Source organism: Melozone crissalis, unplaced genomic scaffold (assembly GCF_028551555.1).
Source record: "Melozone crissalis strain CALT ecotype California unplaced genomic scaffold, PUWL_Pcris_2 ptg000013l_1, whole genome shotgun sequence".
Lineage (NCBI taxonomy): Eukaryota > Metazoa > Chordata > Aves > Passeriformes > Passerellidae > Melozone > Melozone crissalis.
The window spans coordinates 3,215,868-3,241,401 of NW_026535791.1; the positions used below are offsets into that span (position 1 = coordinate 3,215,868).

Consider the following 25,534-nt stretch of genomic DNA (forward strand, 5'->3'; position numbering starts at 1 on the left):
GGATAGAATTTTTTCCTCCCTAGAGTTTGTTTATTCTTCATATTCATAACTTTGCTGTGCAGGTGGCTGCACAATGGAGCAGATTGCCCAGAGAAGTTATGGAGTCTCCCTCACTGGAGATATTCATGAACCATCTGGGATGTAATCCTGTGCCAGGTGCTCTGGGAAGACCCTGCTTGAACAGGGAGGTTGGACCAAAAGGAGTCTTTTCTAAGCTTACCCATTCCATGGATCACATTAGCCATGCCAGATTCCTGTTACTTTCCTTACAACCACTGTCCCATCAACAAGGAGAGGGGAATAGAGTTCTTTGAAACTCTTCAATTCAGCACAACTTGTTGCACACTCTTTCCACAGTTCAGTTTGCAGATGGTGGGATTTGGGATGGAATTGGGATGTTTTGGTTGGTTAGAGTTTTTTGAAGGGTGTGTGTGTATGTGTGTGTCTTTACACAGAAGGTTATTTTTAGCTAGCTTTTTCCCAGGAGTAAAAGTCACAACTTGAGTGCTGATTGCTCTTGAGGGTATGATCAGGAGAGTTAATATAGGAGGGATCTGATGAGAGAGCAGATGACAGAAATAAAACTTATAATTTGTTTTGGTTTTTGGTTTTAGACTATAATTTAAGTTAAAAGCCAGCATAGTTTTAACTAATGCATTGTTTTGCTTTGTTTTATGTTTTAGAAGTGTGGCCAATTAACATCTTGTACTGGCTGCAGAGCTCAGTGCAGGTTTTTTGACATGACTCAGTGCATAGGACCTAATGGATATATGGAGCCATACTGCTCAACTGTATGCATGAACACACACAAATCAAAATATGCAAAATCACAAAGTAAGTGGAAAGGATGATGGGTTTTCATCACTGCTAAGAGTAGACTTTTTTAAAATTTGAACACTGGGGGTGGGTGCATTTGTTTTACAGTTATAGTCTCTGCAGATGTGACTTTATTGTTTTTAACTTCATTTTAAAAAACCCAAAACATCTTCTGTTGAACACCAGTAAATGAACCCATGAGGATTTATTTTCCTCACTGGGCTTTTTTTTGTGATGTTGGAAAGAATTTTCAACTGTCTTAAGGCTTCCTGTGAAAAAAATGCTGAAGCATAATGTGCTCTGCTGTGTCACAGGCTGGTAGTGCAGGTTTTTGGCATGTGAATTCATATTCTCTGAATTCTCATATTAATCCCACCCTGGATTTTTTTTCAGTCAAGCAGGAGATGGATAAGAACGGAGATAGTTATAATGCATATAGATATTCTCTAGGTAAAGTTTTTGATCCAGTAAATAATTCAAAACATGTTTTCTTCAGTATGCAAAGCAGATCTCAACTTGAAGTTGAAAATGCTCCAGTGAATTTTACGGAAGAAGGTGTTTTCATATTTAGTACTGATCTTTAGTGAAAGAGTTTATCCAAACTTCTGTAATTTTTTTTTGCTTTGTGTGACTTGTAGAAACTGACTGGAAAACAGACTTTAATCTTAGTTTTCTGCATTGAAAAACCAAAAAGGGCTCACCTGTAATACTCTTTTTTTCCTTTTATTTTGTGTTTATTTTGTTTGTAAACTGCGTTTTTCTTTTAGGTATGGAAATTATTTGCCACTTTTGTAAGCGAAACTCATTACCTCAATATCAAGCCACAATGCCTGATGGAAAACTGTACAACTTTTGCAGTTCCAGTTGTGTAGCTAAATTTCAGGTTAGCTGTTGTGTTAAATCTTTTCCTCCCTAAATATTTGTGTGCCTGTGTTGGTGTTAAGTATTTGAATATTAAGCTAACTTGCTTGTGTATACATGCTTGAGAGTTACAATTAACATTGCAGGTGCTCCTGGCTCATAACATTTTCTTTGATCAAAAGGCTGTTTCATAATAACACTAGCTGCTGTCTTAAGCTTATAAAAACGTACCAATTTCTGCTTTATATTGTTAGAAAGCACAAAGCTGTATCACTGCTCATCTTCCTTTTTCCACCTTAGCACCTAAGCCTCTTTATAGACGTGAGCCTTGCTGTTTTACATTGAAGGTCAACAAATTTAGCTTCTTTTGTACTAAACCAAATAACAAAATTCTCATATTGCATGTAGAACTAACAAAGGTTTGCCATGGAGAAAAGTGATTCCTTCTGAAATGGAAGATTAGAGCCTCAACCATTTTATTTATGGACAATACCAGCTGTTTAAATTGTGACCCAAAACTTGGGGGGGGGGGTTGCTAGGCTAATGACATGCACTCTGGATGGTGCTGCTCTGCTTGTTGAAAGTGTCATATTTTCAGCATGAATCAAGGTTAAAGCATAAGTGAAATGTTTCATAGCCATTAATCTCTTGGTGATCAAAGGATATTTTAAAAGAATATGTTTCAATTTTTGTATGTAAAAGCATTTTTCCCAGATTTACACAGGATAATTGATAATTGCTTCCTCATGTGTTGCTGAAGAATTACACCCACACAGGGTTTTCCCATTTGTCATTGAACTTTGCTGTTTTCTGTCAACTGGACAGCAAATTGGTCTTTCAATTGCTTCTTTAATATACCGTGGGTAGGACCTCTGTCATGTAGCCATGTTCTGTTTCCATCATAACCAGTTTGGTAGGTGTCTGTCAGTGGAACTGATTAACAGAATCCCTGTGTATTGTTAGTATGTGATGACAGACTGTAATACTCAGTGCAAACTCATCTAACATCTATTTTATTGTACGTGATTTTACAATCGGTTGCATCCCCAAGAACTCTCAGAACAAATCCAGCCAGGGAATGACAAATTCAACCTGGCCCTTCTTGGATTTGCACATAAGTCAGCATTAAGCAACATTATTGAACTGCCAGATCATGTAATGCTGGCTGTGGGTTCGTGGTCTTACTGAGTCCTTGTGCTCATGCTTCTGTTGCAGTCTCAGTGCTGCACGTAGATGATCTCCTGTCAGGGCTGTAGTGAAATTTAACTGAAGCAGCCTTGCAGTCTGTGAGTTCTCAGTAAGGACCAAGAATGAGTAGGTTGTTATTTGCTCACAGTTACCACCATTGTTGGATTTTAACTTTTCATAGCTTTTGTATAGTCACTGTGTAAAAAAATAGAATGTATTCACCATGAGGCTAGAGTTGAATGTATGAGAACAGCTTCTTTGTTCTGTTCATTTGGTATTTAGGTGGAAAGGATGGTATACCACAATGTGAGCACTGTTAGTGTTCCCTTGAGGCTTCTCTTGTACCTAAGTGACACGTATGGTATTGAACCTAAATTGAAAAAATGGTCAATTTACTATGGTGCTCCATATTTTTCAGTGTTAATGGAGATTTTAGTTTTCTGGCTTCATATTCATCCCCTTTTGCTGCTTTGCCTGCTCTTCCTAGACTTTTTTCTTTAAGGGTTGTCCTTCACAAAACAGAATAAATGCTATCTCAGGCCTGTCTTTCTTCCCTTCTGCAGAGGTTTTAGTCCTTTTGGTTTACAAATGGGTACGTTTGTTTTACAGAACTTCAGGATTGATTACAATTGTGTCTTACAAATAACCTTTTGTTTCTAGCTAGTTGTTCTTTTAATGGATTGAAATATTGGGAAGATTCAGCTGAGCTGCATGTTGTACAGTGTATGTCCATATCTGCATTCTCCTTTGAGCAGCCTCTAAGAGCATTTAGTCTTGTAAGAAAGAGAGTAAAAGAGAGATAACAGCCTGCTTTATGTGTTTTTGTTTGGTAGTTGGTGGTAGAGCAGTGGGACTGAATCTTGTCTTCCACACTCTGTCTTGGAGGTTGTTAATGCAGAGTTAAAGATGGAACTGTTCCCAAGGTGTTTTGTTTTAAACCAGTATTGATACTGGTACCTTTACTGGGTCAGTTGAAGATCTTGCTGTTAAGGGAAAAATAAACTATTGATTATTTATTGTGAACATGGAGGCAGAGTTAGCAGCTGTGTAAATGTCTGACAGTACAAGCTGTCTGGCAAAACACAAGTCTGTACAAAATTTGTGCTCAAGTTTTAGTTGGTTTGGGCTTTGTTTCCAGTTTGTGGATGTATTTGGAGAATTGTGGGACCGGTATGGGTAAGAATTACAAGTACAATAGTTTTTATCAGGTTACTCTCCCTGGTTATTCACTAATGCTGTTCTCTTACACCATTGTGATGGTGCCTGGAAGTGTTCTTGGCTATATATGTTGCATGTCTCTTATACATATGTGTGCACACAGACAAATACTCTTCTAAGTTTGTTAATAATAAAAATATGCCTTCCATGCATAAGCTGGAAAGTCTGTGTGTGCATGAGTGCAGGGGAAAAGTTTATTTCCTTCCCTATTTAATTTAGTTCCATTGATTATGCTTGTGGAACAGTCCTAATGAATGACAGCGTGTAGAAGATTTCTCCTAAGTGCTTCTCTCATGTGCATTAAGAAAAACTTGATTCTTTCAAAGCTTTGAGGTTTTTTTTTCTCAGCTGGAAAAAACACCTAACCTCAGTTTGGCTGCCTACTAGCTCTTCACATGTACACTTGTGTACAGAAATGTTTCCACAATTTGATTTCATGTTGCTGTGAGCAAGGATAACCTTCTGTCACATAAGCTGCAGGGGCAGGGCAGAAGCTGTGCAGCTGTGGTGGCCTGCTCAGAGGATCCTGGGCTGTGCCTGCCCAGTGTTCATCATTAAACTGGCAGCTTAGAGCAGTTTGAGCTGGTTGCATTGAAGGCTGAAGAGGGCTTGACAATGGTTTTTTTGCTTTGCTTGCACTTCTCATGCTTTTGTTATTCAGGGCAGGCTCTCAAAAGAACAAACATAGGTACATAATTTCAAAGATGTCTTTGATACAACACAACATAGATAAAGCTTTGTGTTCAGGGTGACTGGTGAAAGATTTTAATGAATTTATCATCTTTTTTTCTTTTATTATTCCTTATGTGTAATTATGCCCCCAAATAATTCCTGAGGGTACTTTAAGTACCTTGTAAGTTAGAAGTAAAGCAAGATGGTGAAAATATTGCATGCATGTCATCTTGGCTCAAAATATAATGCAGAAGCAGTCTTTAATTGTAAGCAGAATAACTGAAACTTCAAAGAGGCATACAAAACAATGTTTTCATTAACTTGATTTAAAAACCATCTTCTGGTTGGTTTAGAACTTTCAGCAATATAAATTCAGTTCTTTACAGATTTTTCCAGAAAAATATTTAGTTAACCAGAGGACCTCATGATAAAAAGAATTGATTTTGGTTTTTTTTTTTAGAAGTAATAATGTTTAATAACTTACATTTGGTTAATCTATAGTTATGCGTAAGTTTCCTTTAAAACAAATACTAATTTGAAATAGTCTCAGTCTTTGTTGTTCTCACTTCTCTAGCTTTTTGTTATTTTTCAATTATCAGCTCCCTAGATTTTGTGAGTCTGAGTTTCTGCCTCAGTAAACAGTAATGGAAAGAAATAAAAGAAGGTAACTGTGGCATACCTCAGAAAATAACTGAAAACTATGTTTTACTTTTAACTTACAGCCCTCACAATAGGGTGGTTGGGTCCCACCTTTAAAAATAACTGCAGATGTGAAAGATAAGGATTGCTTTTCATTTGATGACCATTTAGTATATTTTATCTTCATTCCTCCCTCTGTCTTCAGTGTTTCTGTACAAGTTGTCACATCTGCTAGTTCTTTGCACCTCCTTCATTCCTGAGCTGGAGATGCTGGGTATTCCTGAGTTCTTCTCATTTTCAATGAGAGCTTCTAGGGCTTCCATAAGCACAGAGCAGCATGTGTCAAGCATGGTGTTTGCTCTGTGAGGACACCTGCAGAAGCAGAAGTGCGCAGATTGGACCTTGCAGTTAAACGTGCCTTTGTGGCTCTCATGTTTTTGCAAGTCTTCAGCTATTTAGAGCAGCCAAAGTGAAGCAAACCTTGCTGAGCCACAGGGACATTTGCTGGGTATAATGGGAGAAATGTGGCAATATTGTGTGTAGGCATCAGAAAAAAGTTGTTGTAGACGTTATATATATAAAAAGTTGTTACAGGCTGATGGGCCATTGAGTAAAGGTGTCATCTTTCTGCTGCCTGGCAGTTGGGTCTCAGGTCCTGCCTGTGATTGTGGAATATGCATGACTACTTAATGTCTGCAGACTCTTGACACAGAGTTAATGCATCTGCATAAAATGATACTGTTTGCACTGCCAGCTGGCACTCAGCAGTAGCAGCCCACATAGATCAGGATTTATATCAGCAACAAGTCTCAACCTAGTTTTAATTTATTTTTTAGTGTAGGTGAACCCTTACTAACATGAGAGCCTGAAGAAAAGTATCCTGTAACAGAAATGTTTTGAATTTTCACAGTTACACAGTGGAGAGGTAGTAACAAATCTATCTGAAGAGAATTTGTCTTTAAATATATTTGTTCTCTTGCAAATAGTGTGGGAAAGTTTGTTGAGAAGACAGATGTAAGAAGGTTGTCCTGGATTCAAGTGTCTGTGATTCCTGCTGATTCAGATCTTTGTCTTGAACATCACATCTATAATACACCAATAGTTCTTGCTTATTTAGGGAATTTGCAAAAAACACTCTATTCTGTTGGCACATATAAGACATACCGAAAGATACAGGTACTGTATAATTGAGTTCTTTTATCTACTGATTGCTGCAGAAATGCACTTAAGAAATTTCTCAATTACAGAATTAAATTCTCATACTACATATGCAGTCTTTAGTTTTTTTTCTCAGTTTTAAACCCCTGGATTGTTTTGGGGGTGGTTGTGTGAATAATTGCATCTTCCTGCCATGGGATTGAGACTACTTAGGACTGTTAGCTAGTTTATTCTTAAACTGAGTTGATGTGAGGTTTCTCACTGAAAGCCTTTTACTTTACTAGTTGTATTTTCAAGTGATATGCTTACATAAGATGTTGATAATCTGCCTTAGTGAGGTTTGGCTTTGAAAACATTTGTTTGTTGGTCTCTACTGTCACCAAAACAGTACAAGCTGTGAAATGTTTTTATCTGAAAGTGTGTTTTGTGATTAACAAAAGCATTCAGTTTGGGGATATTTTGTTGTTTATTTTTTCAAAAAATGTGTTAACCCTTAAATAAAAGGCATAGGAAAGGTAAGGTAAAAAAATATGACTTAAAGTAATTATGGTGGAAGTAAGGGTAATGATTCAAAGTTGAGAAATCTGAGATGACATGGGAAAAGGAATTAAGGTAAAGAACCAACCTGCTGTGCTTTTGCCAGAAATGTTCTTGAGTTTATAAATAAACTCCTGAATTCTCAAAACACTGTAAGCTTAATTGAAAAAAACCCACATTTTAAAAGTAACTTGTTTTTCTTAGTGATGTATGTATATATATTTATGTTTTTCAGACGCTCAGTGTTCAGTCTTCAACAAATGGTCAGTTCGTCTCTCCCAGTGATATTCAGTTGAAATGTAATTATTGCAAAAGTTCTTTTTGTTCAAAACCAGAAGTACTGGAATGGGAGGTAAGGGGGATGTTGGTGTTATTCTTAGATTGATGATGTGTTTTAAAAGTTTAAACTTAGAACTTTAATACAGTTTTTCTAGCTATTTTATAAAGTATTGAAGTTTCTTTTAAAAAGCTCAGTTAAAATCTACCTGGTTCTGTAGAATATAATTTAATTTCAGTATGGATAAAAGCAGAAGTCTTTGTTCATAAATAATATCTGTGTAATTTTAAAAAACGTATTTTCTCAGATGAGCTGTAAGTCTGGAATCTGCTTTCATTGTAGATATGAAATACCATTACTACACTTCTTTATGAACTGGAGAAGTATCTAAAGAGGATATGCTGAGATTGAGTGGCATATTTTCTGTTCAGTGTTTTCATGTGAAATTATGAGTATTTGTAGCACTGTCAGCTTAATTGGGATTTCCAAATTTTTAGCATTAGAAGTCACACTCTAATTATGTGTTCGCAATTCATTTTACTTTATAAATTGTCTTAATGGCCACTATTATTTCAAGTTGTACTAGTTAGACCTTAAGATTTTATCCATTAACCTTATTCATGATGCTTTGCAACTTTTGCATTTAGAACAAAGTGTATCAGTTCTGCAGCAGAGCATGTTCTGATGATTATAAGAAACTGCACTGCATAGTTACATACTGTGAATACTGTCAGGAAGAGAAAACGCTCCATGAAACAGTGAATTTCTCTGGTATCAAAAGACCCTTTTGCAGTGAAGGTATGTATGTGTTTGGTTTTTTCCTGAGGTATTGGTTATTCTACTGCAGTTTACTTACTTTGTTTATATGTTAAGATTCAAGGTTACAACTCATTCTGTTGTACTTGAGGGTGAACTAGAAGTCTCCTCATTACTGTTATTGAAGTCATTGTAGCTGGTGTTATTAGTGCAGGTACTTTTTAATTTATCTGATCTGCCTTTAGAGCTTTTCTAAACCACTTAGTCTAGGTTAAGGGTTAGCACTTTTCAGAGTGTATGTGTGTGTAACTACATACACCTTTATGCCCATTGCATACATACATATGCACAAAAAATTACACATTCTTTTTTAAAAATGTATGCAGTAGTGCATACACAACATTACCTGCACTGATGAACGCCAAGCTTTCTCTTTGATAGCAGTTACTAAATTTAGTATAACAGTAGGAGTTCTATGTTGGCTTAGAATGGATACTTAAGCAATAACTTGAATGATGCCTATTGCTGTGTGTTGATTACTGTCACTACAGTTTGCTAGACTAATTACTTGAATTCTCAAAACGAAAACAAAGTAAAAGGGAATTCCATGGGCCTAGGTTTCTTCTAAGTTGCATTAAAGCATGGTTTCAATAAAAAATAGAAAAACAGATTTTTAACAAGGACCTATCCTTTCCACTTCTGGTGAGCTCTCCTTTGATACTGGTGTTTAATCATGATCTTAGAAGTTTAACTACAAGTTTGGATGACCTGTTATTCACAAATATGGTGAATATGTTTTTCTTTAGTTACAACAACAACACTTCCAATGTCATTTGATAAGACCTCTGTGGAAGATTTCTACTTGCTGGCAGATTAAATAGTAGATATGAGAGTTTACTTGCAGGAGGATCCTGTTAAGCTGGGAAGGGTTGGAATGCAGGGCTGAAGGCAATCTTCCCTCCATGCCATTCCCTTAGAGCTCAGGACTCTGAAGTCTTTTGTTTTTGAACAATGGAGTGTGTTGTTCTGAACTGGAAAGTGATAGCTGGAGAGTAAAAAACATACACATGAAGGCCCAGCCTTACAGTGTATCAGTGCATTGCTTAGCAACCTCTAGCTAGAAATTGTTTCTGTAAATGAAACAATTCCATAGAATACATTCAAACAAGAGCAAGATACTTTTCTGAAGATTAAAATATGTTTCTATTACTGTCAATATTTATTACTCCTTCAGTTTAAAGCCAGGTGGCTGTCACAAGGAAATGAGTAGGATTCATAATGCCACCTATGCCATTACTACTTCTGTATGAGTAGTAATGGCATAGGTGGCTTGAAGTAAGTGAGGACTTGTGTTTCCTATGGGAAAATTTGAGGAAGAAAAGATATAAAAACTCTGTCTCCTGTTTAAATAGAGATACTGAGTGGGAGGAATATGTTGCCAGGTGTATCAGTGCGGGTCTTGAGTTTGCAGGTGCTGAACTGCCAGCTCGAGGGTAAATACCACATTTGTGATGGTGAACGTGCAAAATGTTACCATAAAGAAAAGGTTTATCAGCTTGCTGCTGAACCACTGAGTAATAGAGAGAAGATAGTCAAAAGCACCATTAAGTAGATCATAACTTGAATAAATACAGTGTATACCTCCCAGCTGTAGCTGAGGTCTACTTTGTGATGCATATGACAAAGAGCTGTATGTGTTCCTCTTGCAAATAAACCAATGACCTGGACAGAAATTCTGAAGGAGCTATTGACCATTTATTTTGAAGGAAAACCATCAGTTGTCATCAATGGCAGCAGAAACAGTACAATCCAAGAATGAATCTTGCTTAAATCTGATGTGGGAAGGACAGGGCCAGGACTTTTGGTGGACTTTTGGAGGTCAACAAATAGAAGTTCCATCATCAGATGTGATAGATTTTTTCCTTCTTTTCCAGGCACCTAAATATCACTGGTTTGTCCTTAATTTCAAAGTCTTTTTCCAGATATATGTCCAACTGTTTGTAAGATAACAAAACCAGTACAAGTACCAAATGTTTTTTGGATGTGGAGGCCATTCCAGTTTTGATATTGCACATTGTTCAAGGAACCTCACCAACACAGATTATTTTTTTGAGCATGCAATTATTCTTCATCAGAAGACAATGTATCACAGTTTGAGAAGGAATAGCCAGAGGTACTCAGTCACAAAAGTTGCTGGCATTTTTGGAAGAAATTGAACCCTCAAGGGAAAATGTGGAGAATTTTCAAGGGAGTGTTTGTAAAAGGCTCCTAGATAAATTCAGAAATTAAACACATGTTGAAATTTCTGCAAGTGTACTTACTTGTTCACCTTTGTGCAGACTGATGGGAAAGCATATATAAGATCAACCACAAATATCCCTTGACTGCTTACAGCTGCCCAGCTGGAGTACTGAAGATGTCATTTCTCCCATTCTTCATACCTGAAGGGTTTTTTCACACATGCATATTCATATATATTTACACACAAACCCTGGCACCCACATTAAAGTCTCTTGGATCAGTATTTCTGTGTGGTTTTATTCCAGCTCTGGTTCTTTATATGTTTCTCTTGAGACACTTCAAAATCTGTGCAGGAGGTAGCTGAAACCTCCATAATAATAAGGTGTGATTAGAACTGATCTAGGGTTTGTGCTGAAGACGGTTATTAATTTCCTTCATGCAGTATAAGATGGTTTTTGTCCAAAAATTGGATGCTATGTGGAAAATGAACAACCCTAACAGAGTAGATGAAAGAGTTTAATCTGTTCCACTGGTGCTGAGGCTGTCCTGGTGTTTTGCCACTAGAATGCTGCATTCCAAAATATCTATGTCTAAATTGAATGTGTATTATGTATGCTAAAGTAAGAAGTAGCTTGTGGATTTTTATGTATGTGTAGTTGCAGGAGTGACAATTGAGGATAGGCTGTACAAGTTTTTAATCCTGAGGAAATCTTCAAATTACTGTGTTTGGGATATTTTGGGAGTGGTTTTTTCTTTGTTTGTTTTTTGTAATACATCTTCCTTCTGAGAGTCTGGGAGAGCAAGTCAGTCTTTGGCAATCCAGCAATGAAACTATTTTATGACGAGTATCACCATAATTTTATTTTATTTGTAGACTTATTTAATTCATCTTTCCAGTAGAACTAAGTGCTATGACTTAAACAACACAGGCATAATAATTTTATAATGCAAATTTTAATAACACTGATTCATATGTGGTTGTCTTCTTCTGGGAGGGAGAAGGTCATTAAGCTGTTGGAGTAGCTCAGTTATCTCATGCTTGGGAATTCCTTTCAGATGGATAATACAGATAAAAGACAGCAATTAGCAACTGTACTATCACCCTGATAGCCTGCTAGTAAATATCTGGGAATTATGGTTTCTACAAATGAAACTCAATGCAGACATTGAGTTTTCTCTGAAAACACCTCTGATGTTTCATTTTAAGAGGTTATCTCTAAGTAGAGATAACCTTTTAAAATACTGTAGAGTCAACAAGTGGAAAAATAAATTTAGGAAATTAAGTAATTTTACCTTCTTCTAGGAAAGGTTCCATTAAAGCACTGTCAATTTTAGAGTGAGATTTTCCCAACCAGTACTGCACAGTGGACTGTTTGTGAAAGTATACTATTAAATGATAAGCTGATTAATTTTTAGATTTATATGAAAATACTACAGATACTGAGATACTGAGATAGCTTAAACACAGGTGTGTTAAGTTTTGTAGAGGTTCTTACATTCCAGTGTTTCACAATCAGTTAGGATACTACCTGATATTTATAGCAATTCCTCTTGTTATTAGAAACAGGAAAAAGTTATGTAAAAACTGATGTGTGATATGAAGTGTTGCTGAGACTTAGTTAGAGTTGCTGGGCTTCTGTGGTGGATGGGCTGAGGAAGAGTTGGTGCTGTGTCCCTGCCGTGCTGAGCTGCTGTGTCCCCCTAGACAAGGGGAGTTGCCATCAACCCTGTATGAATCTCTTCGTTCCTGATGTTTGGTCTCATTATTTTTAAAGTGAGAGCTATAGAAACTCTCAAACACAGCTTTTTTAATAGTTTACATTAGCAACTGTCTTTTTTAGAGGCACCAATGCTGCTTTTGAAAATAAATTGTACAGAATTTGGGCTCGCGTACAGAAATTTTTGAAGACAGTGTGAAATCACCCTTTTACACACTCTAGGATTTGTGCTTCACAGAGCTCTTATGGCCCTTTCAACAGGTCTTGATGGAGGCCTGCCATGTTGAAATAATTTGCTCTTGCTACGGTGCCTAGTTTGGTTTTGCTCATGACCACTTCTTCTGGCAGTGTCCCTCCTGAGATAAATTCTAACCTGAAATGTCACTTTCCTTGTGGCTTTCATTTAAAGCTTTATTTGGAGCTGAGTTGGGATATCGTGGCAAAAAGGGGCAAGTAAAAAGCAGAACACATCTTAAATACTGCAAAATGCGTGATCTGTAAAAATACTCATTCGCAACTGCAGGGGTCATGTTGTTACTGCAGGAGGATATTCCTTTCCTGCAAACTGGGTTAGTGGAAAAGTAGAAGTGAATGTTGGAGGTATTCAGAGATTCCTGGGCCTGAGACACTCTGACATCCTTAGTCTGCTGTGGACAGAAGTTAGAATGGGACGTTCCTGGCATCTCGTTGAGCCATGGCAGTTGTCTTTATGGAACTCTGGTGGCACAGAGGCCATGGTTGTGGCCATGACTGTTCAGGCCTTGTCGTCTGATTAAGTAGTCTGGTTTTAAATCTTTGAGCCACAGATGAGTGTCCCAAACAAATTTTGTTACTGTAAAAGCTAAAATAATATTTTTTGCTTATAGAAATGAATTAAGGTAAAAGAGACAGCATATTCTATTCTGACAAGTCCCTTAGGAGATATTTAACAGGCTCCTTTGCTACAGAAGCACCAAGTGAAGGTTTTTGGCTGTGCTGAAAGAAAGCAAAGTTCTGCACCTCCTAGACAAACACATGGAAGAGTTGGACATTTGGTTCTTGTGGTATTCCACTCGTGGAAGAGTCTCAGTGTAGATGTGGTTTCCAGTTAGTGCTTCTTGGGTGCATCTCTTTTGAAATTACTGGACAGTTTGAACTTGTTAACCTGGATTTTGATATTTCTTACAGTATTCTTGTAGCTGAGAAATGGAAAGGTATATGCTTTGGAGGAGATTGTTTATCTTCCATTCCCTTTGTAGAGGGAGAACATTGATAGTGTTAAACTAATATAATTTAAAATTTCCGTACAGATATTGAGTCTTGAAATTTTTGTTTTTCTTTGTGGAGAGATAATTGGTAACATGGTATAGAATATCAAGTGAAATCCTGTGCATTGTTCAACGCCAGTGGTCCTTGTTAGATTTTCATTCTTCAGTGTTAATTCCACTGTTGTGTCTTTTTTTAAAGAGGTTTGATATAGTTCTTTGAGCAAAGACAGCATTGAGTGGTGCAGATAAGGGGTGATGCAATTTAATGTGCTGAGATTATGAATACAAGAAGAAGAAAGATGTTTCTTATTAATGTGAAAGAATTATTAACCTGAAAAGATTTAAGAATAAGCAAAACATGAGTAACTGGATTGGAGTAGGAGGGAGGAGAATGGAAGGAGATAGTACCTAATATCAGGAAATAGTAGGATAAGCTGAAGTTGTATAAGGTTGGATTGAATAATAATAAAAGGTTCCTGAGGTGAAGACAAGGAAGGAAGGGGTATACACAACTTCTCTTCTCACAGAAGAGGATAGGGTCTACTTTAATAGTAATCCAAGCAGGACCCAGAATTTGGATACATTGCTTCTGTTTTCCTAAAAATAATAATGTTTGTTATGAATCCAGAGACAGCAGGTGATAGCAGTGTGGGTATGGAAGAGGTTTTGCATTCAAATCAGTACAGAGGGAGATGGAGCAGAAAAATCTGGAAGGAACATAGCTCCAGAAAGCTTCCAAGATGTAGCTTGTGATGCTGAAGGCCTGTTGTTATTCTTCTCTAGAACAGGTAACAATTGGAGTTACTACAAGATGAGAGAAAAACAAGTTTTGAGTGTTACTTGAAGGACAAAGGTAGTTTAGTAAGGGCAGGATTTCAGAGGTAAAAACAGAATTCTTTTAGGGTGGAACAATTACTTTTTATAAAATATATTAGTCCCTGTGGTAGAAAGGGTTTGGTGTTGAGGACTCAGGATTATTTCTAGTTCAGCATTTCTTTTTACACAGCTACTTGATGTAGAAATGTACTGAACTTCCTGTAATTCAGGTAGGTGCTGCTGGTAGAGTTAAGACCATGTTCTTAGTAGCTTGCTTGCACTGAGTCTGCAGTCAGTCAAGTGAAGCAGGGTTTTCTGCTGTGGGCAACTCTGCTGGGATGAACCTGGCAGAGATCTTGGATCTGCCAAGAGAAAGGAGGTTCTCTTAACCTGGAACTTCCCTGTGTAAAGGTTTTGAGGAACTGCCTGGATGCTTTCTTGTCAGCAATCTTCTCTTGTATGTGTTCAGATCATTTCTTTCTCTACCATTTATGTGGGGGACCAAAATTCAGGGCTCCTAAGATACAGCTTTTGTGTTGGGTTTTGCTTGGAAGCCAGAATTCTAATAGTGTAATTAAGGATATGGTAAGTTAGCAGATTCTCACCTACTTGGTTTTTGTTTGCTTCAGATTTTGAGTTGGAGATACTTCTAAAATGGTCCTTAGTGGTCTTTCTGAGACAGCCAACTTGTGAGATGGTGTTAGAATTTTAATAAAGACCGTAGTTAATGGCTGATGTAGCTTGAGCCAGATAACCTGTGCTTATAATTTCTTTCAAAGTAAGAGCTGTTTTCTCTCCAAGGCACTTTAAAACAGTAGAGGTTTTTATCTGATCACACTGTAACTTGTGGGTCTGGTGTTGTAGCAGAAATCTTGAGGAACTTACCTGAGTAAAGTCAGATGTCTTTGTTCAAAATGTTGGGACTGTCAGCTGTCTGTTTTAGGCAGGCTTATACTCATGAACCCCAAGTCCCCAGGGGAGTTAGGCTGAACAACCCCTTAGGATTTTAGTGTTTATATTAGAAAGGTCAGACATTCAGTGCTTTTTGTATTGCTCATTCACAGTGTGCTGTAAATCAAAGCCATCTTCATGGTCACATCTACAAGGCCAGCATGGTTATTACTGTTATGTTGATTGAGAATTTCTCTTGTGCAAGAGAAGACCAAATTGTTGGAGCTTAGAATCTGTTTTGCCAAAGTCAAATACTTTTATTCATACAAACAGTCTTACTCTTTCAGTCAAAACCATAGCATTGTAATAAAAACATATATGCTGGACCGCAGGCTACCAAGGACCTCAGAAAGGCATTTCGGCTTCTCTTTCTTTGAAGTCACAAGATCTTGAAGCTGAGCTAGTATTTCCCTGGCCCCATAGATTAAGTTACCTATTATAAATACATAAAAGAGTTTCAGACAAATCTGTAGAATTTTGCTCATGATGTTGCAAAAGAAAGAATTTGTAAAGATTCTACTTTAGCAAGTTTCATTGTTCTAAGAATCTACTCAACATCCAAAACCAGGTTTTTTATCTTCTGTAGAGGCCTCCAGCAAGAAGACCTGCAGTCAGTGATCTATAAAAAAACCCCATGCTTTCCAGGCATTTAGGTCTTAAGGGCTGGAATTTTTTACTTTTGTTTCCCCTTATTTAATGGTCACTGATAATTTTCCACAAGTCACAGAGATGTGGGAGATGTTTGACTGTAGAGTGGAAAATTTCTTACCTGATAACTTTTAAGAATAAAATAGCTGCATCATCTTCAACTTTACTTCCTGTAGTTCAGCAACCAAGAAAAATGTTTATTTTTTCCATTCCTTTTTGAAAACTATTTAGCCAGATGGACATAGGTTGTCTGGTTGGTAGTAGAAGAGTGTTTCTAAGTCTGTAGTTTTGAAAGTGTGATGCAGCATTGGGTGGCTCTTCTAAGAGACCACTGAAGAGGAGGATTGTGGGGCTACGATATCTCTGAAATTTTAAAGAAGTGGAAAGAATATGATGCTCCATGCAATAATGAGAGATACAGCCAACAGGAGAAAATACTGGCAAGAAATTTTGCTTTTAATTGGTACTTTTAACTAATAGCTTGCACACACTGTTATCTTTAAGATTGTCATTTCCTTCAAAGCAATGTATTTAAAAGTCCAAATCGTTTGCACTCTAAGGATGGTTTCTGGATATGGCACTTTCCATCTGTGCTAGTAATTTTTTTATTCTGTTGTTGAAGAACTTAAAAGAAAAAACCCAAAGAACAAACAAAAAAACAACCCCAACAAAAACACTTTAAACCAAATTACCTACAGTGTCTTATTTGTACAATCTTCTATAAATGTCTTGTTTTGACATTACTAGCAAATTTAATTTGTTAGCAAAGCTTGTTGCATTACAAGTTTAAGTTCCTCAATAACCTTTTGTTTTTGGAAGATTGAGTCTGCTGCATTTTCCATTTGCATTCTTGTGCTTTTAGTGATTTAAAAATAGTATCTCAGTTTCACACATATTAATTCTGCCCTAATAGACAATAGCAGAAGTCACAAAATTTAAATTACTGAATACATTATAGTATTTTTATATTCTATATGGCAGAGGAAGTACAGCTTGTATCTTACATACTGAGTTTCATAACTTACCACAGGTACAGAAGTCTGCATATGTTAAATTACATACACATATCGTAGCAGAGTGGACACTTGGAAAACTTGAGTTCTCATCTTTGGTGGTGCTGTGATATTTGGTAGATCATAAAAACAGGTGCAGTTTCTTAGTTAAAGGTCTGTGTAAATGTTACCTTGTCCCTCCAGTGTTCAATATAGAGAGTTACTTCATCTTCTCAGTCTGTTATCTCCTGTAAAATTGGGACAATTACAGAGGTATACAGTATATGATTTGGGCATCAGCTGGAATAGGCACTGGATTTGAGGTGATTTAAATACAATATATTCTGAAAATAGCCTATATAATAGCTACAATATTAATCTTTTAATGCATTTAATATGGTAGAATGTCTTTCTAAGTTGCTTGAGGGAGGATCAGATTATGCAAAAATATAGCTGTCATTATTGCAACCTTGAAAGTATGACTGCGTAGTATATGAAAAAAACAAAACCAAAAAAACCCCACCAAAAATCAAACCAACACAAAATAACCAACCAAAACCAAAATAACCAGCATCTCCACCCCACCCCAATGTGGAAAAAAAATTATAAATATTAATTGCATATAAACTCTTCTCAAATTTCATGTGTAATTTCCTGTCATTGCATAACTCTCACTATTGACCATTTCTTGCTTTATTGTTACATTTTTAAAGAAATCCCTTAGTTCTGAGGTCATCTTATACATATTAGTGTTCTTAAATATTAATGAGTTATTTTAAGTGGTTTGTTGCATTAATATAAATAAAGGTAGTAATAAAATTTAAGTTGATCCATGAAGATAGGTATTTATTTCATAGATGGCATTGTCTGGATCTCTAGCATTTTGAGGATGTGTAACTGAGCAATGTAACTCCAAGTCAATGTTTTTGCATGGGTCTATATTAAAAGAAAATTATGTATTTTTTTTCCTGACTGTTTATTCAGGGATTTGATAGAAAAAAAATCAGCATAGGGTTTTGAAAAAGATGAAGGCATCACAGGAAACCATAGAGTTGTGTAGGAAAGGTATTTGGGTAAAAATGTCTTGAAATATAGTCTTACTGTGCAACCTCAATTTGTCTGAAGCCCTAGTTGTTAGCTGCTGTTGTATTGACTTAATTTTCAATATTTAGCTCTTAACTGTGATATCTCTTTGTGAAAGTTACTTTGTTCCTAATGTTTAAAATCTGTTTCCAGGCTGCAAGCTGCTATATAAACAAGACTTTGCAAGACGGTTAGGACTGAGATGTGTTACTTGTAATTACTGCTCACAGCTGTGCAAAAAGGGAGCAACTAAGGAACTTGATGGTGTAGTGAGAGATTTCTGCAGTGAAGAGTGCTGTAAAAAATTTCAGGACTGGTACTACAAGGCAAGTAACTCAGAATTTTTGACGAGAGCTCCACAATTAAAAAAACCAAAAATGCACATGTGAGGATATCTCAAGGACTGTGCAGCAAATATGGCTTACTTCAGCAAAGCATTTGCTATAGAATAAGCAAATGTATTAATCTCATAATTTCATTTTTTGTAGATCTTAGAGCAGCATTTCTATCATCTGATTTTATTAATTCGTTTGGCAAGGAAGTCTTGAGTTACAGAAAATAAAAAAATTAGTATGTATATTGTTACTTTGCAATTCCAATTTTTTCTCAGTTAATGCCACATTTTTCTTGTCAAAACTTCTTTAATGTGTATTCAGAATGTTGCAAACACTGTTAGTAGCAGCTGGATACCTTGAGTTCACTGACATTAGCAGAGTTTTTCTTGTTCCTGTTTTTGCCTCCTTTTTTGCCTTTTCCCTTCTCTCACAGTTTGAACTGCAGAGGCTTTGATTGTTCAGTATTTCCCAGTGGAAAGGATGCCAAAGGAAAAAGCAAGACCAAATGGATTTCTAATAACAGTTTAAATCAAACAGATAGCATCTATTTCTAAGTCTCTGGAAGCTTAACTGCCTTGTGAAGCACCAGCAAAGACTTCACAATAAGAGTTTTTTTGTTTACATTTTTTGAAAGGAAAAGATGAAATTGGACTGGGTTTAACCTGCGATTAGTGCCATGGATAAAATATTTGATGTCTGGTGTGAACGTCCTGGAAAGCTACACTGATAATTTCAAAACAAGAACTACACTGTGGATGCAATTGCAAAAAAGACAGTACAAAATTCATCACCGTACCAAAACTCTGCACACAGCCTGGAAGGCAGTAAAAAACTTGAAGTGTTAGAGGGCTAGATACAAGTCCTGTAATTCAAGATGATCTACCTACCATAAAAGAACTGAATATGAAGAAATATCTGATATTTTGGAATGTCTGGTTCCAGAAATGTTACAGCCACACACTGTAAATTCTTTATTTTGAGTAATGTATGTAGGGTCTTATTTGACATTCCTAAAAGAAAACTTCTGAAGACAACAATGTGTTTCTTTTGTCTCACATGTAAATAGGGTGACAGAGCTTGGCTGCAAAGTTCTTAACTGAAATACTAACTTCATACAGTCATATTTAATCTATCTATATGCCTTAAAACATAGGGTGTGAGATTAAATTTTTCACTGTGAAAGAAGTGCCTTCTGGTAGAGAACTTAAATCTTTGGTGTGCTTTAGAAATCTTTTGATGATTCAGCAAAGAATATAGTCTGGAGGCGTGCGTACCAAACTACTTTAATGTACCTAAGCTTCTGTGGAAGCTTGTGCTGTGATTCAGCTTTGAGAACCACTTGAAAACTTGGGCTTCACATTATCCTGATTCATGGGATAAGGTAATAACTGGCCCATGAAGTCTGCATAAATGCTATTGGTACTGTGTCACAGCAAAGTTAGATCTGATGTCATAAAAAGGCAATTTAAACAGATTTGCTGGTAACTTTTGACATTTGATAATGTTGATGTGTTAGATACTTCTACTTTTTGAATGTTACACTTGCTAGTGTAACTGGGGTTCCAATTAAGAATTATTAATTGTAATTTTTTTCAAGTGCTTCTTAAAGCCTTAATGCAATTGAGTTTTGGTTAAAAAAGCTTGAGATTTATTACATGGGAAAGACATATAATAGGTTTTGGGAAATTGTGTCTTTTGCTAAAATTCTCTTTTTTATTTCTTTGCATCCTTGCTGATAACTTCTCCCACTTTATGGAAGTTACTCCAGATGCCTTAGGTCTGGTAGTGCATTGTTAGCTCAATATTCTTACATAGCCAAAATAGACAATGATCAAAACATGGGAAGACAGAATAGATAAGGACCATTCTTTGAATTTGTACTTCATTAGCTGTTTTGTCTGTTAGCTTCTTAAAAGAATAGTTACATATGTATGAGCTTTGTCTCATTTTGCAATGTCCAGTGTTATTTTGGAGTTTCAATGAATGTATACATGAAGAGAATAAGTAGCAATAACTCAGTAATGTTTTAACACCATCATTGTGTTCATTAAACAAGTGTTTGTCTCCATCTTCTTTGTCTACTTTTTTTTATAGACACATCTTTCTCATGTAGTATTATCTGGAAAACATTGTAACCTTTTAAAATAATCAAGTATTGTGGGAGCACTTCTCTGAATGCCACAATTCTCTTCTCAGAAAGCCCAAAGAAGTTAGCATAGTAGAAACACAACAACTTATGTAGAAGTATTAAAAGTTCATTAGACTTACCTAGGTAACAGTCATTTAAACCTAATATGAGGCAGTGAAATGTAAAAGAATAGTTTTAGTCCTGATTTAGTTGTTGGACAACAGCTGCACTTGGTGCCAAGTTCTGAGGAAATTTCTACTCTTTGGTTCCATGCACCTCTAAGCCAAGAGGCAAAGTTGTAGGTGTCTTGAGGTTAGCTCTCTAAGTTTTTAGAGCTCCTCCTGTAAAATTACAGGCAATGGTTTGGATGTTAATCCAGAAAATGCCTGGGAAACGTCAGTATAAATCTTTAGGTAGCCTGATGTTTGATGACAGTTTCAATCATTTAATTAATTAGAGCATTGAAATTACCTTTAAAAAGAGTATACAGTTCTGAGAACAGCACAGAAATCTGTTTCTTTAAATACACACTGAGAAACATTGGTGACAGGACTGCAGCTGAAGTACTGTCTGGTTCTCCACTGTAGCCTCACAGGTCACACGAGGCCACAGTGGAGAATTGATCAGACTCAGCGTGTGCAGTGATGGCTCTGTGTTCAGTGGGGGTCAGGTGTCTGCAGCAAAGAGGAAGGAGGAGGTGGGGAACTACAGTCTGAGGCAAGGAAAAGTCACTGTGGCTGGTGAGCTCAGCAAAGATTGTCAGCTGTGGTAGAATTTGAAAGTGGAGCTAGCATTAATCGAAATGGTAAAGACAGCAAGACAGCCTTGTGGAATTTCTGTTGTTGGAATTCAGCCGTTCTCTGGTTAGACATCTCAGCCTCCAATAAGTACTCTTTCAGAACAGCTGATCTTCTTTTATACTCACTCTCAGGGAACAGCTTTTGCTTCCTGTTTACTGCAATTGAAGCTGGAATAGACAGCTAAGATTAGGTGAAGTTAATAGCAGTCCACACCATTGGAGAACATTAGGAACAGTTGATGGAGGAATTAAAAATGTAAGTAAAAGCCCCACATATATAAATTTTATTCTTTAACTCAAATTTGGGGCAAACATTAGTGATTTACACTAATCACCATGCCCATTTGAACAAGTTGAAGTAATGGGAAAAGAAATGTACCAAAAAGCAGTTAGGAGTGGCAAAAGACTTGTGCCGTGCAAGCACAGCAAGCAGAGAGGGGCTTTTTGGAACACAGAGATAAGCAGACTTGAGGCAGGTATTTTGGAGATTCAATTAACATTTAGTGCTACTATCCCAGGTGAAAACAAATGAAAAGGGGAAGAAAGAAAAAATCATGAAATATCCCGAAAATCTTTAATTCATTTTCACTTTCAATAAATTTGATGGTCAGGGAAGTGGGTGAGCAAACAGCAGGAAACTTCAGTGCATGGAATGGTGTATAAAATTGACTGTAAACAGAATTATGGAAACAGTAGAATTCAAGTGTAGTAAATGTAGAGATGAGAAGTGAAGCATCACTATAAAAGAATCCCATGTTTCCTGAGGAGTAGTAATTTCCATGCAGAAGCAAACCGATTTTTTTTTAACCTAAAGAATTTAGTAGAAGCCTAGGAGAGACAATAATATGCTTTTTCAAAATGAAAAAGGAAACCAGGGGAGGGAGAGAACAGTTGCAGGAATGAGGCAATCACAGAATAGTTGGGTTGGAAGGGACCTTTATGAGGCTGAGTAGTCCCAACACATCTGCAATGAGCAGGGACTTCTTCAATGAGATCAGGTTGCTTGGAGTCCCATCCCACCTGACCTTAAAAGTTTACCTATCTATAACCTCTCTCGGCAATGTGTTCCAGTGTTTCACCCTCATTCTGAAAAACTTCTTTCTTCTATCTAGTCTAAGTTGACCCTTTTTATATCTAATCTTAAGCTGACCCTCCAATTTTAAACCATTTCTCCCTATCCTATCACAACAGACCCTGCTGTAGGAAGGCTGTAGTTGCTGGATTTGACAAGATTTGACCCCTTTTTCTTTCTTTGAAGGAGAGAAAAGTGAGCAGAAAGTGGTGCTTTGATAGTCAAGCAGCGTGCAGCAGGTCAGAATAGATGGGCTTTTCTGTACGTGAGTCAGCTGTCATTCTTAATCAGTGTTAGGTGGGTTTGAGATTTAAATTTAGAGTGAATTGTACCTTTTTTTTTTCCCTACTGGTATTTCAGTCTTTTGGTGGCTTTGGAAGTTGCACCTGCCTTAAAGGTGTGAATTCACAGCTTTCCTGAACTGATGAAATCTACAGTGTTTTGGCAACGTTCTATCTACATATATTTTATCTTCTTCCCCACTCCCTTGTAAGAATAAACCTTACTTGCTCTTTTGTCCCACTGAGGTGATCTGCAAAAGGAACTGTGGATCAGCATCAGTGGAAAGTCCAAGTGACAAATGTAATAAAAATTGAGAGAGGATGGGGATATGCAGTGCTGTAAGGCCTCTGACCTTGTGTGCTTTACAGGTGCATAAGCACTGCTGCTGCTACCTGCACAGAGACGAGAAATACCCGTTCTTCCAGGGCCACCTGATGCTTAGTGTGAGGTGATCTTGAAGCTGCAGCTTCAATTGCTCCCAATTTAAGCTGTTTGTACTGTTAGAAAAGAGCCTCTCTATGTATCATCTTTAAATACTTGAAAATTACAACTGAGAGCCTAATTTCTTACACTGCTAGGGTATGGTATTACACTGTTCAAATACAGAGAAGAAATGAAACATTTAATTATTTTTAAAATTGGAACTAATTGGCCTGTTCATACTTTTTTGGAGCCACAAAAACTACAGTTGGACTTTGTTTTGTTTTGTTTTGTTTTGTTTTTTTGAGCCATCAGAGCCTCGTGCATAACTGCAATGTTGTGTATGGTTTTATGTATTAATGTTTTATGTTGCATATATTATAACGTCCCTCTTCCTCTCCTGGCTATATTCTTAGATTGACTTACTTTGGATTCCTGAGCATCTTTAAAGTTTTTAATTTTTTAATGTCTGCTTTAGGATAGAGGTTGCGGACAATACCAAGGCAAGCTGTAGTGCTTACTGGAAGATGTGAAATTGAGGCTGCCACTGTTCAGATAGTAATTTATAGCATGGCAGATGAAATGCAGTAGAATCTATTCTGGAGAAGAACATTGCCTTAGTAATGCCTCATTAAATTAACATGCAAGTTCATGAAGGATATATTACTTAAATGTTTGAGTTTCCAAGTTACATGCTAACTAAATTTTGGGGGAGTCCTCTTTTTTTTTGAGAGCAAATGTTGTTTATAAATCATAGAGAAACTTGGATGAACTAAAGAATTGGAATTTAAAATTGTTGCCAAACTACTAAAGTAATGGAAATATAAAAAACATTTATGCTAATTTGATACCTGGAGAAGTGATTCTTTTGGTGACTTTTAAAAACTTTTGATTCTTCTTTAAAACAAACATAAAAAGCCTGCCAGATCTTGAAAGTAGAAAAAATGGCTTGTGTTTGTCCTCAGTTCAATAGAGTCATTAAGGAGCCTAACACTTTCTGCTTTTGTTTTGCAGAATGCTTCAATGAAATTAATTAAAATGCACAAAATTCTTTTTTTGATGACTCTTTAAAAGTGAGCTTTTTTTTTTTTACATAGTGACAAATGACTAAAGCAAAGCAGATTTATTCTGGGTGCTAACCCCCAGTAAACAGTTGAAAGGGAAGGGAGCTCAACTGTTGTTCATGAGCGAGACTTACCTGTATGGTGGTACTGAATCGTCAGTACTCCTAAAATGCAGCATTGTAAAATGTAGCAATAATTTTTTTCCCAAGGCCTGTTTAAAAATGTGGAATCTCCTTTGCCTTAAGGCTGTTCGGTGTGACTGTTGTAAGTCGCAAGGAGCCCTGAAGGAGAAGGTGCAGTGGCGCGGCGAGATGAAGCATTTCTGCGATCAGCACTGCCTGCTCCGCTTCTACTGCCAGCAGAACGAGCCCAACCTGGCCACCCAGAAAGGGCCTGAGAACCTGCACTATGGTAGGTGCTGCTTCAGGGCTGCACAGGTGCCAAGCCAGAAGCTTCCTTTCAATGAAAAATTGAAAGCTGCATGAGTTATTTATTTGTTGTAATAAATTGTGTTAGGTGTTATCTTTTTCTGTGTTATCATCAGAGCTGTTGTCAGCTGTTATCATTGAGCTGCTCTGGGTTAAGTGTAATTTTAGTGCTGTATCGTCGTGGGAAGAGAAGATGTTTTCCTCTTTTGTTGTGCTCCAGTTTGTCATTATTTGCTCTGTGGAAACATTTCTCAAAATGCCTTTTGGTCACAGAGAACAGATGCACTAGGAATGAAAAAAAAGAAATTAATTAAATGGAATGAAAGGAAAATAAGTGAAATGGAAGTGAAAATACAATGAAAGTATCTAGATATGAGGAATACATTGCTTTTTTTCCCTTTCTGTTGGCAGTAGGTACTGTGTAAATTTGCTCAAGGACATGCAATACATGTTTGTGTGGTTTAAGTGGGAAGTCAGGCAGAGTTCAAATAAACCAGCCTTTAAATTAATGCAATTATACCAGCTCAGCTACTTTGTATAGCCATTTTCATACTTGAATGTTTTGGTGTTTACTTTTCTGAAAGAGGCTGTATTCACATCTGACTAGAGCATTGATTTATCATTTGCCTTTGTGTGAGGCTCAGTACTGGAGTGTTGAGGGAGTTCAGTAGGGAGATGTGCATGAAGGAAAAGTCTTGTGTGCAGTTCTCACCTGCAATATGGTTCTAATGAGTTCTCTTGATTTAATGTTATATTGATGACAGGTGTTATCTTGAGCTGCTTACTGAAATTTGCTTTGATTGTGAAAAAGGAAAAAAAATTCTAAAAATGTTTCCTTGTACTTTTAGATCAGGGCTGTCAAACTCCCCGGACAAAAATGACAGTAAGTACATATATTTAACACACTCTTATATCTAACTCTGTCTCTCTGACTCTCTCTCTCTCTCTGTATATATACAAAACATAATGAGGTGTACTTAAAATGTGAGATCCCAGTGAATTAGAGGGATGCTATTAAAAACCAAAAATCAGTGTCTTTGAATGATCCTAAGCTAAATTTATAAAGCTTTTTGGTCTTTTTCACATCTGTAGGTGAAATAAAAAATTCAAATATTCATACTTTCTTTTCAGTGTCTTCTGGGAAACTAAATCATCAACCATGTGTTTTACATCTATAGTGCATATAAA

General features: G+C 36.7%; 1 protein-coding gene across 7 annotated transcripts in view; it reads left to right on the forward strand.

The window, feature by feature from the left end:
* The window catches only part of ZMYM2 (zinc finger MYM-type containing 2), an 86,208-nt gene that overhangs the window by 42,929 nt on the left and 17,745 nt on the right, over positions 1-25,534 (forward strand). For 6 of the 7 annotated variants that reach the window (XM_054272347.1, XM_054272352.1, XM_054272348.1 and 3 more), the window contains 7 exons: positions 684-834; positions 1,584-1,699; positions 7,325-7,441; positions 8,014-8,164; positions 17,972-18,144; positions 24,164-24,329; positions 25,195-25,229. In XM_054272347.1, coding sequence (XP_054128322.1) covers positions 684-834; positions 1,584-1,699; positions 7,325-7,441; positions 8,014-8,164; positions 17,972-18,144; positions 24,164-24,329; positions 25,195-25,229 — 909 coding nt within the window. The remainder of the gene's footprint in view (positions 1-683; positions 835-1,583; positions 1,700-7,324; positions 7,442-8,013; positions 8,165-17,971; positions 18,145-24,163; positions 24,330-25,194; positions 25,230-25,534) is intronic. The other variant, XM_054272353.1, reaches the window with a different exon arrangement.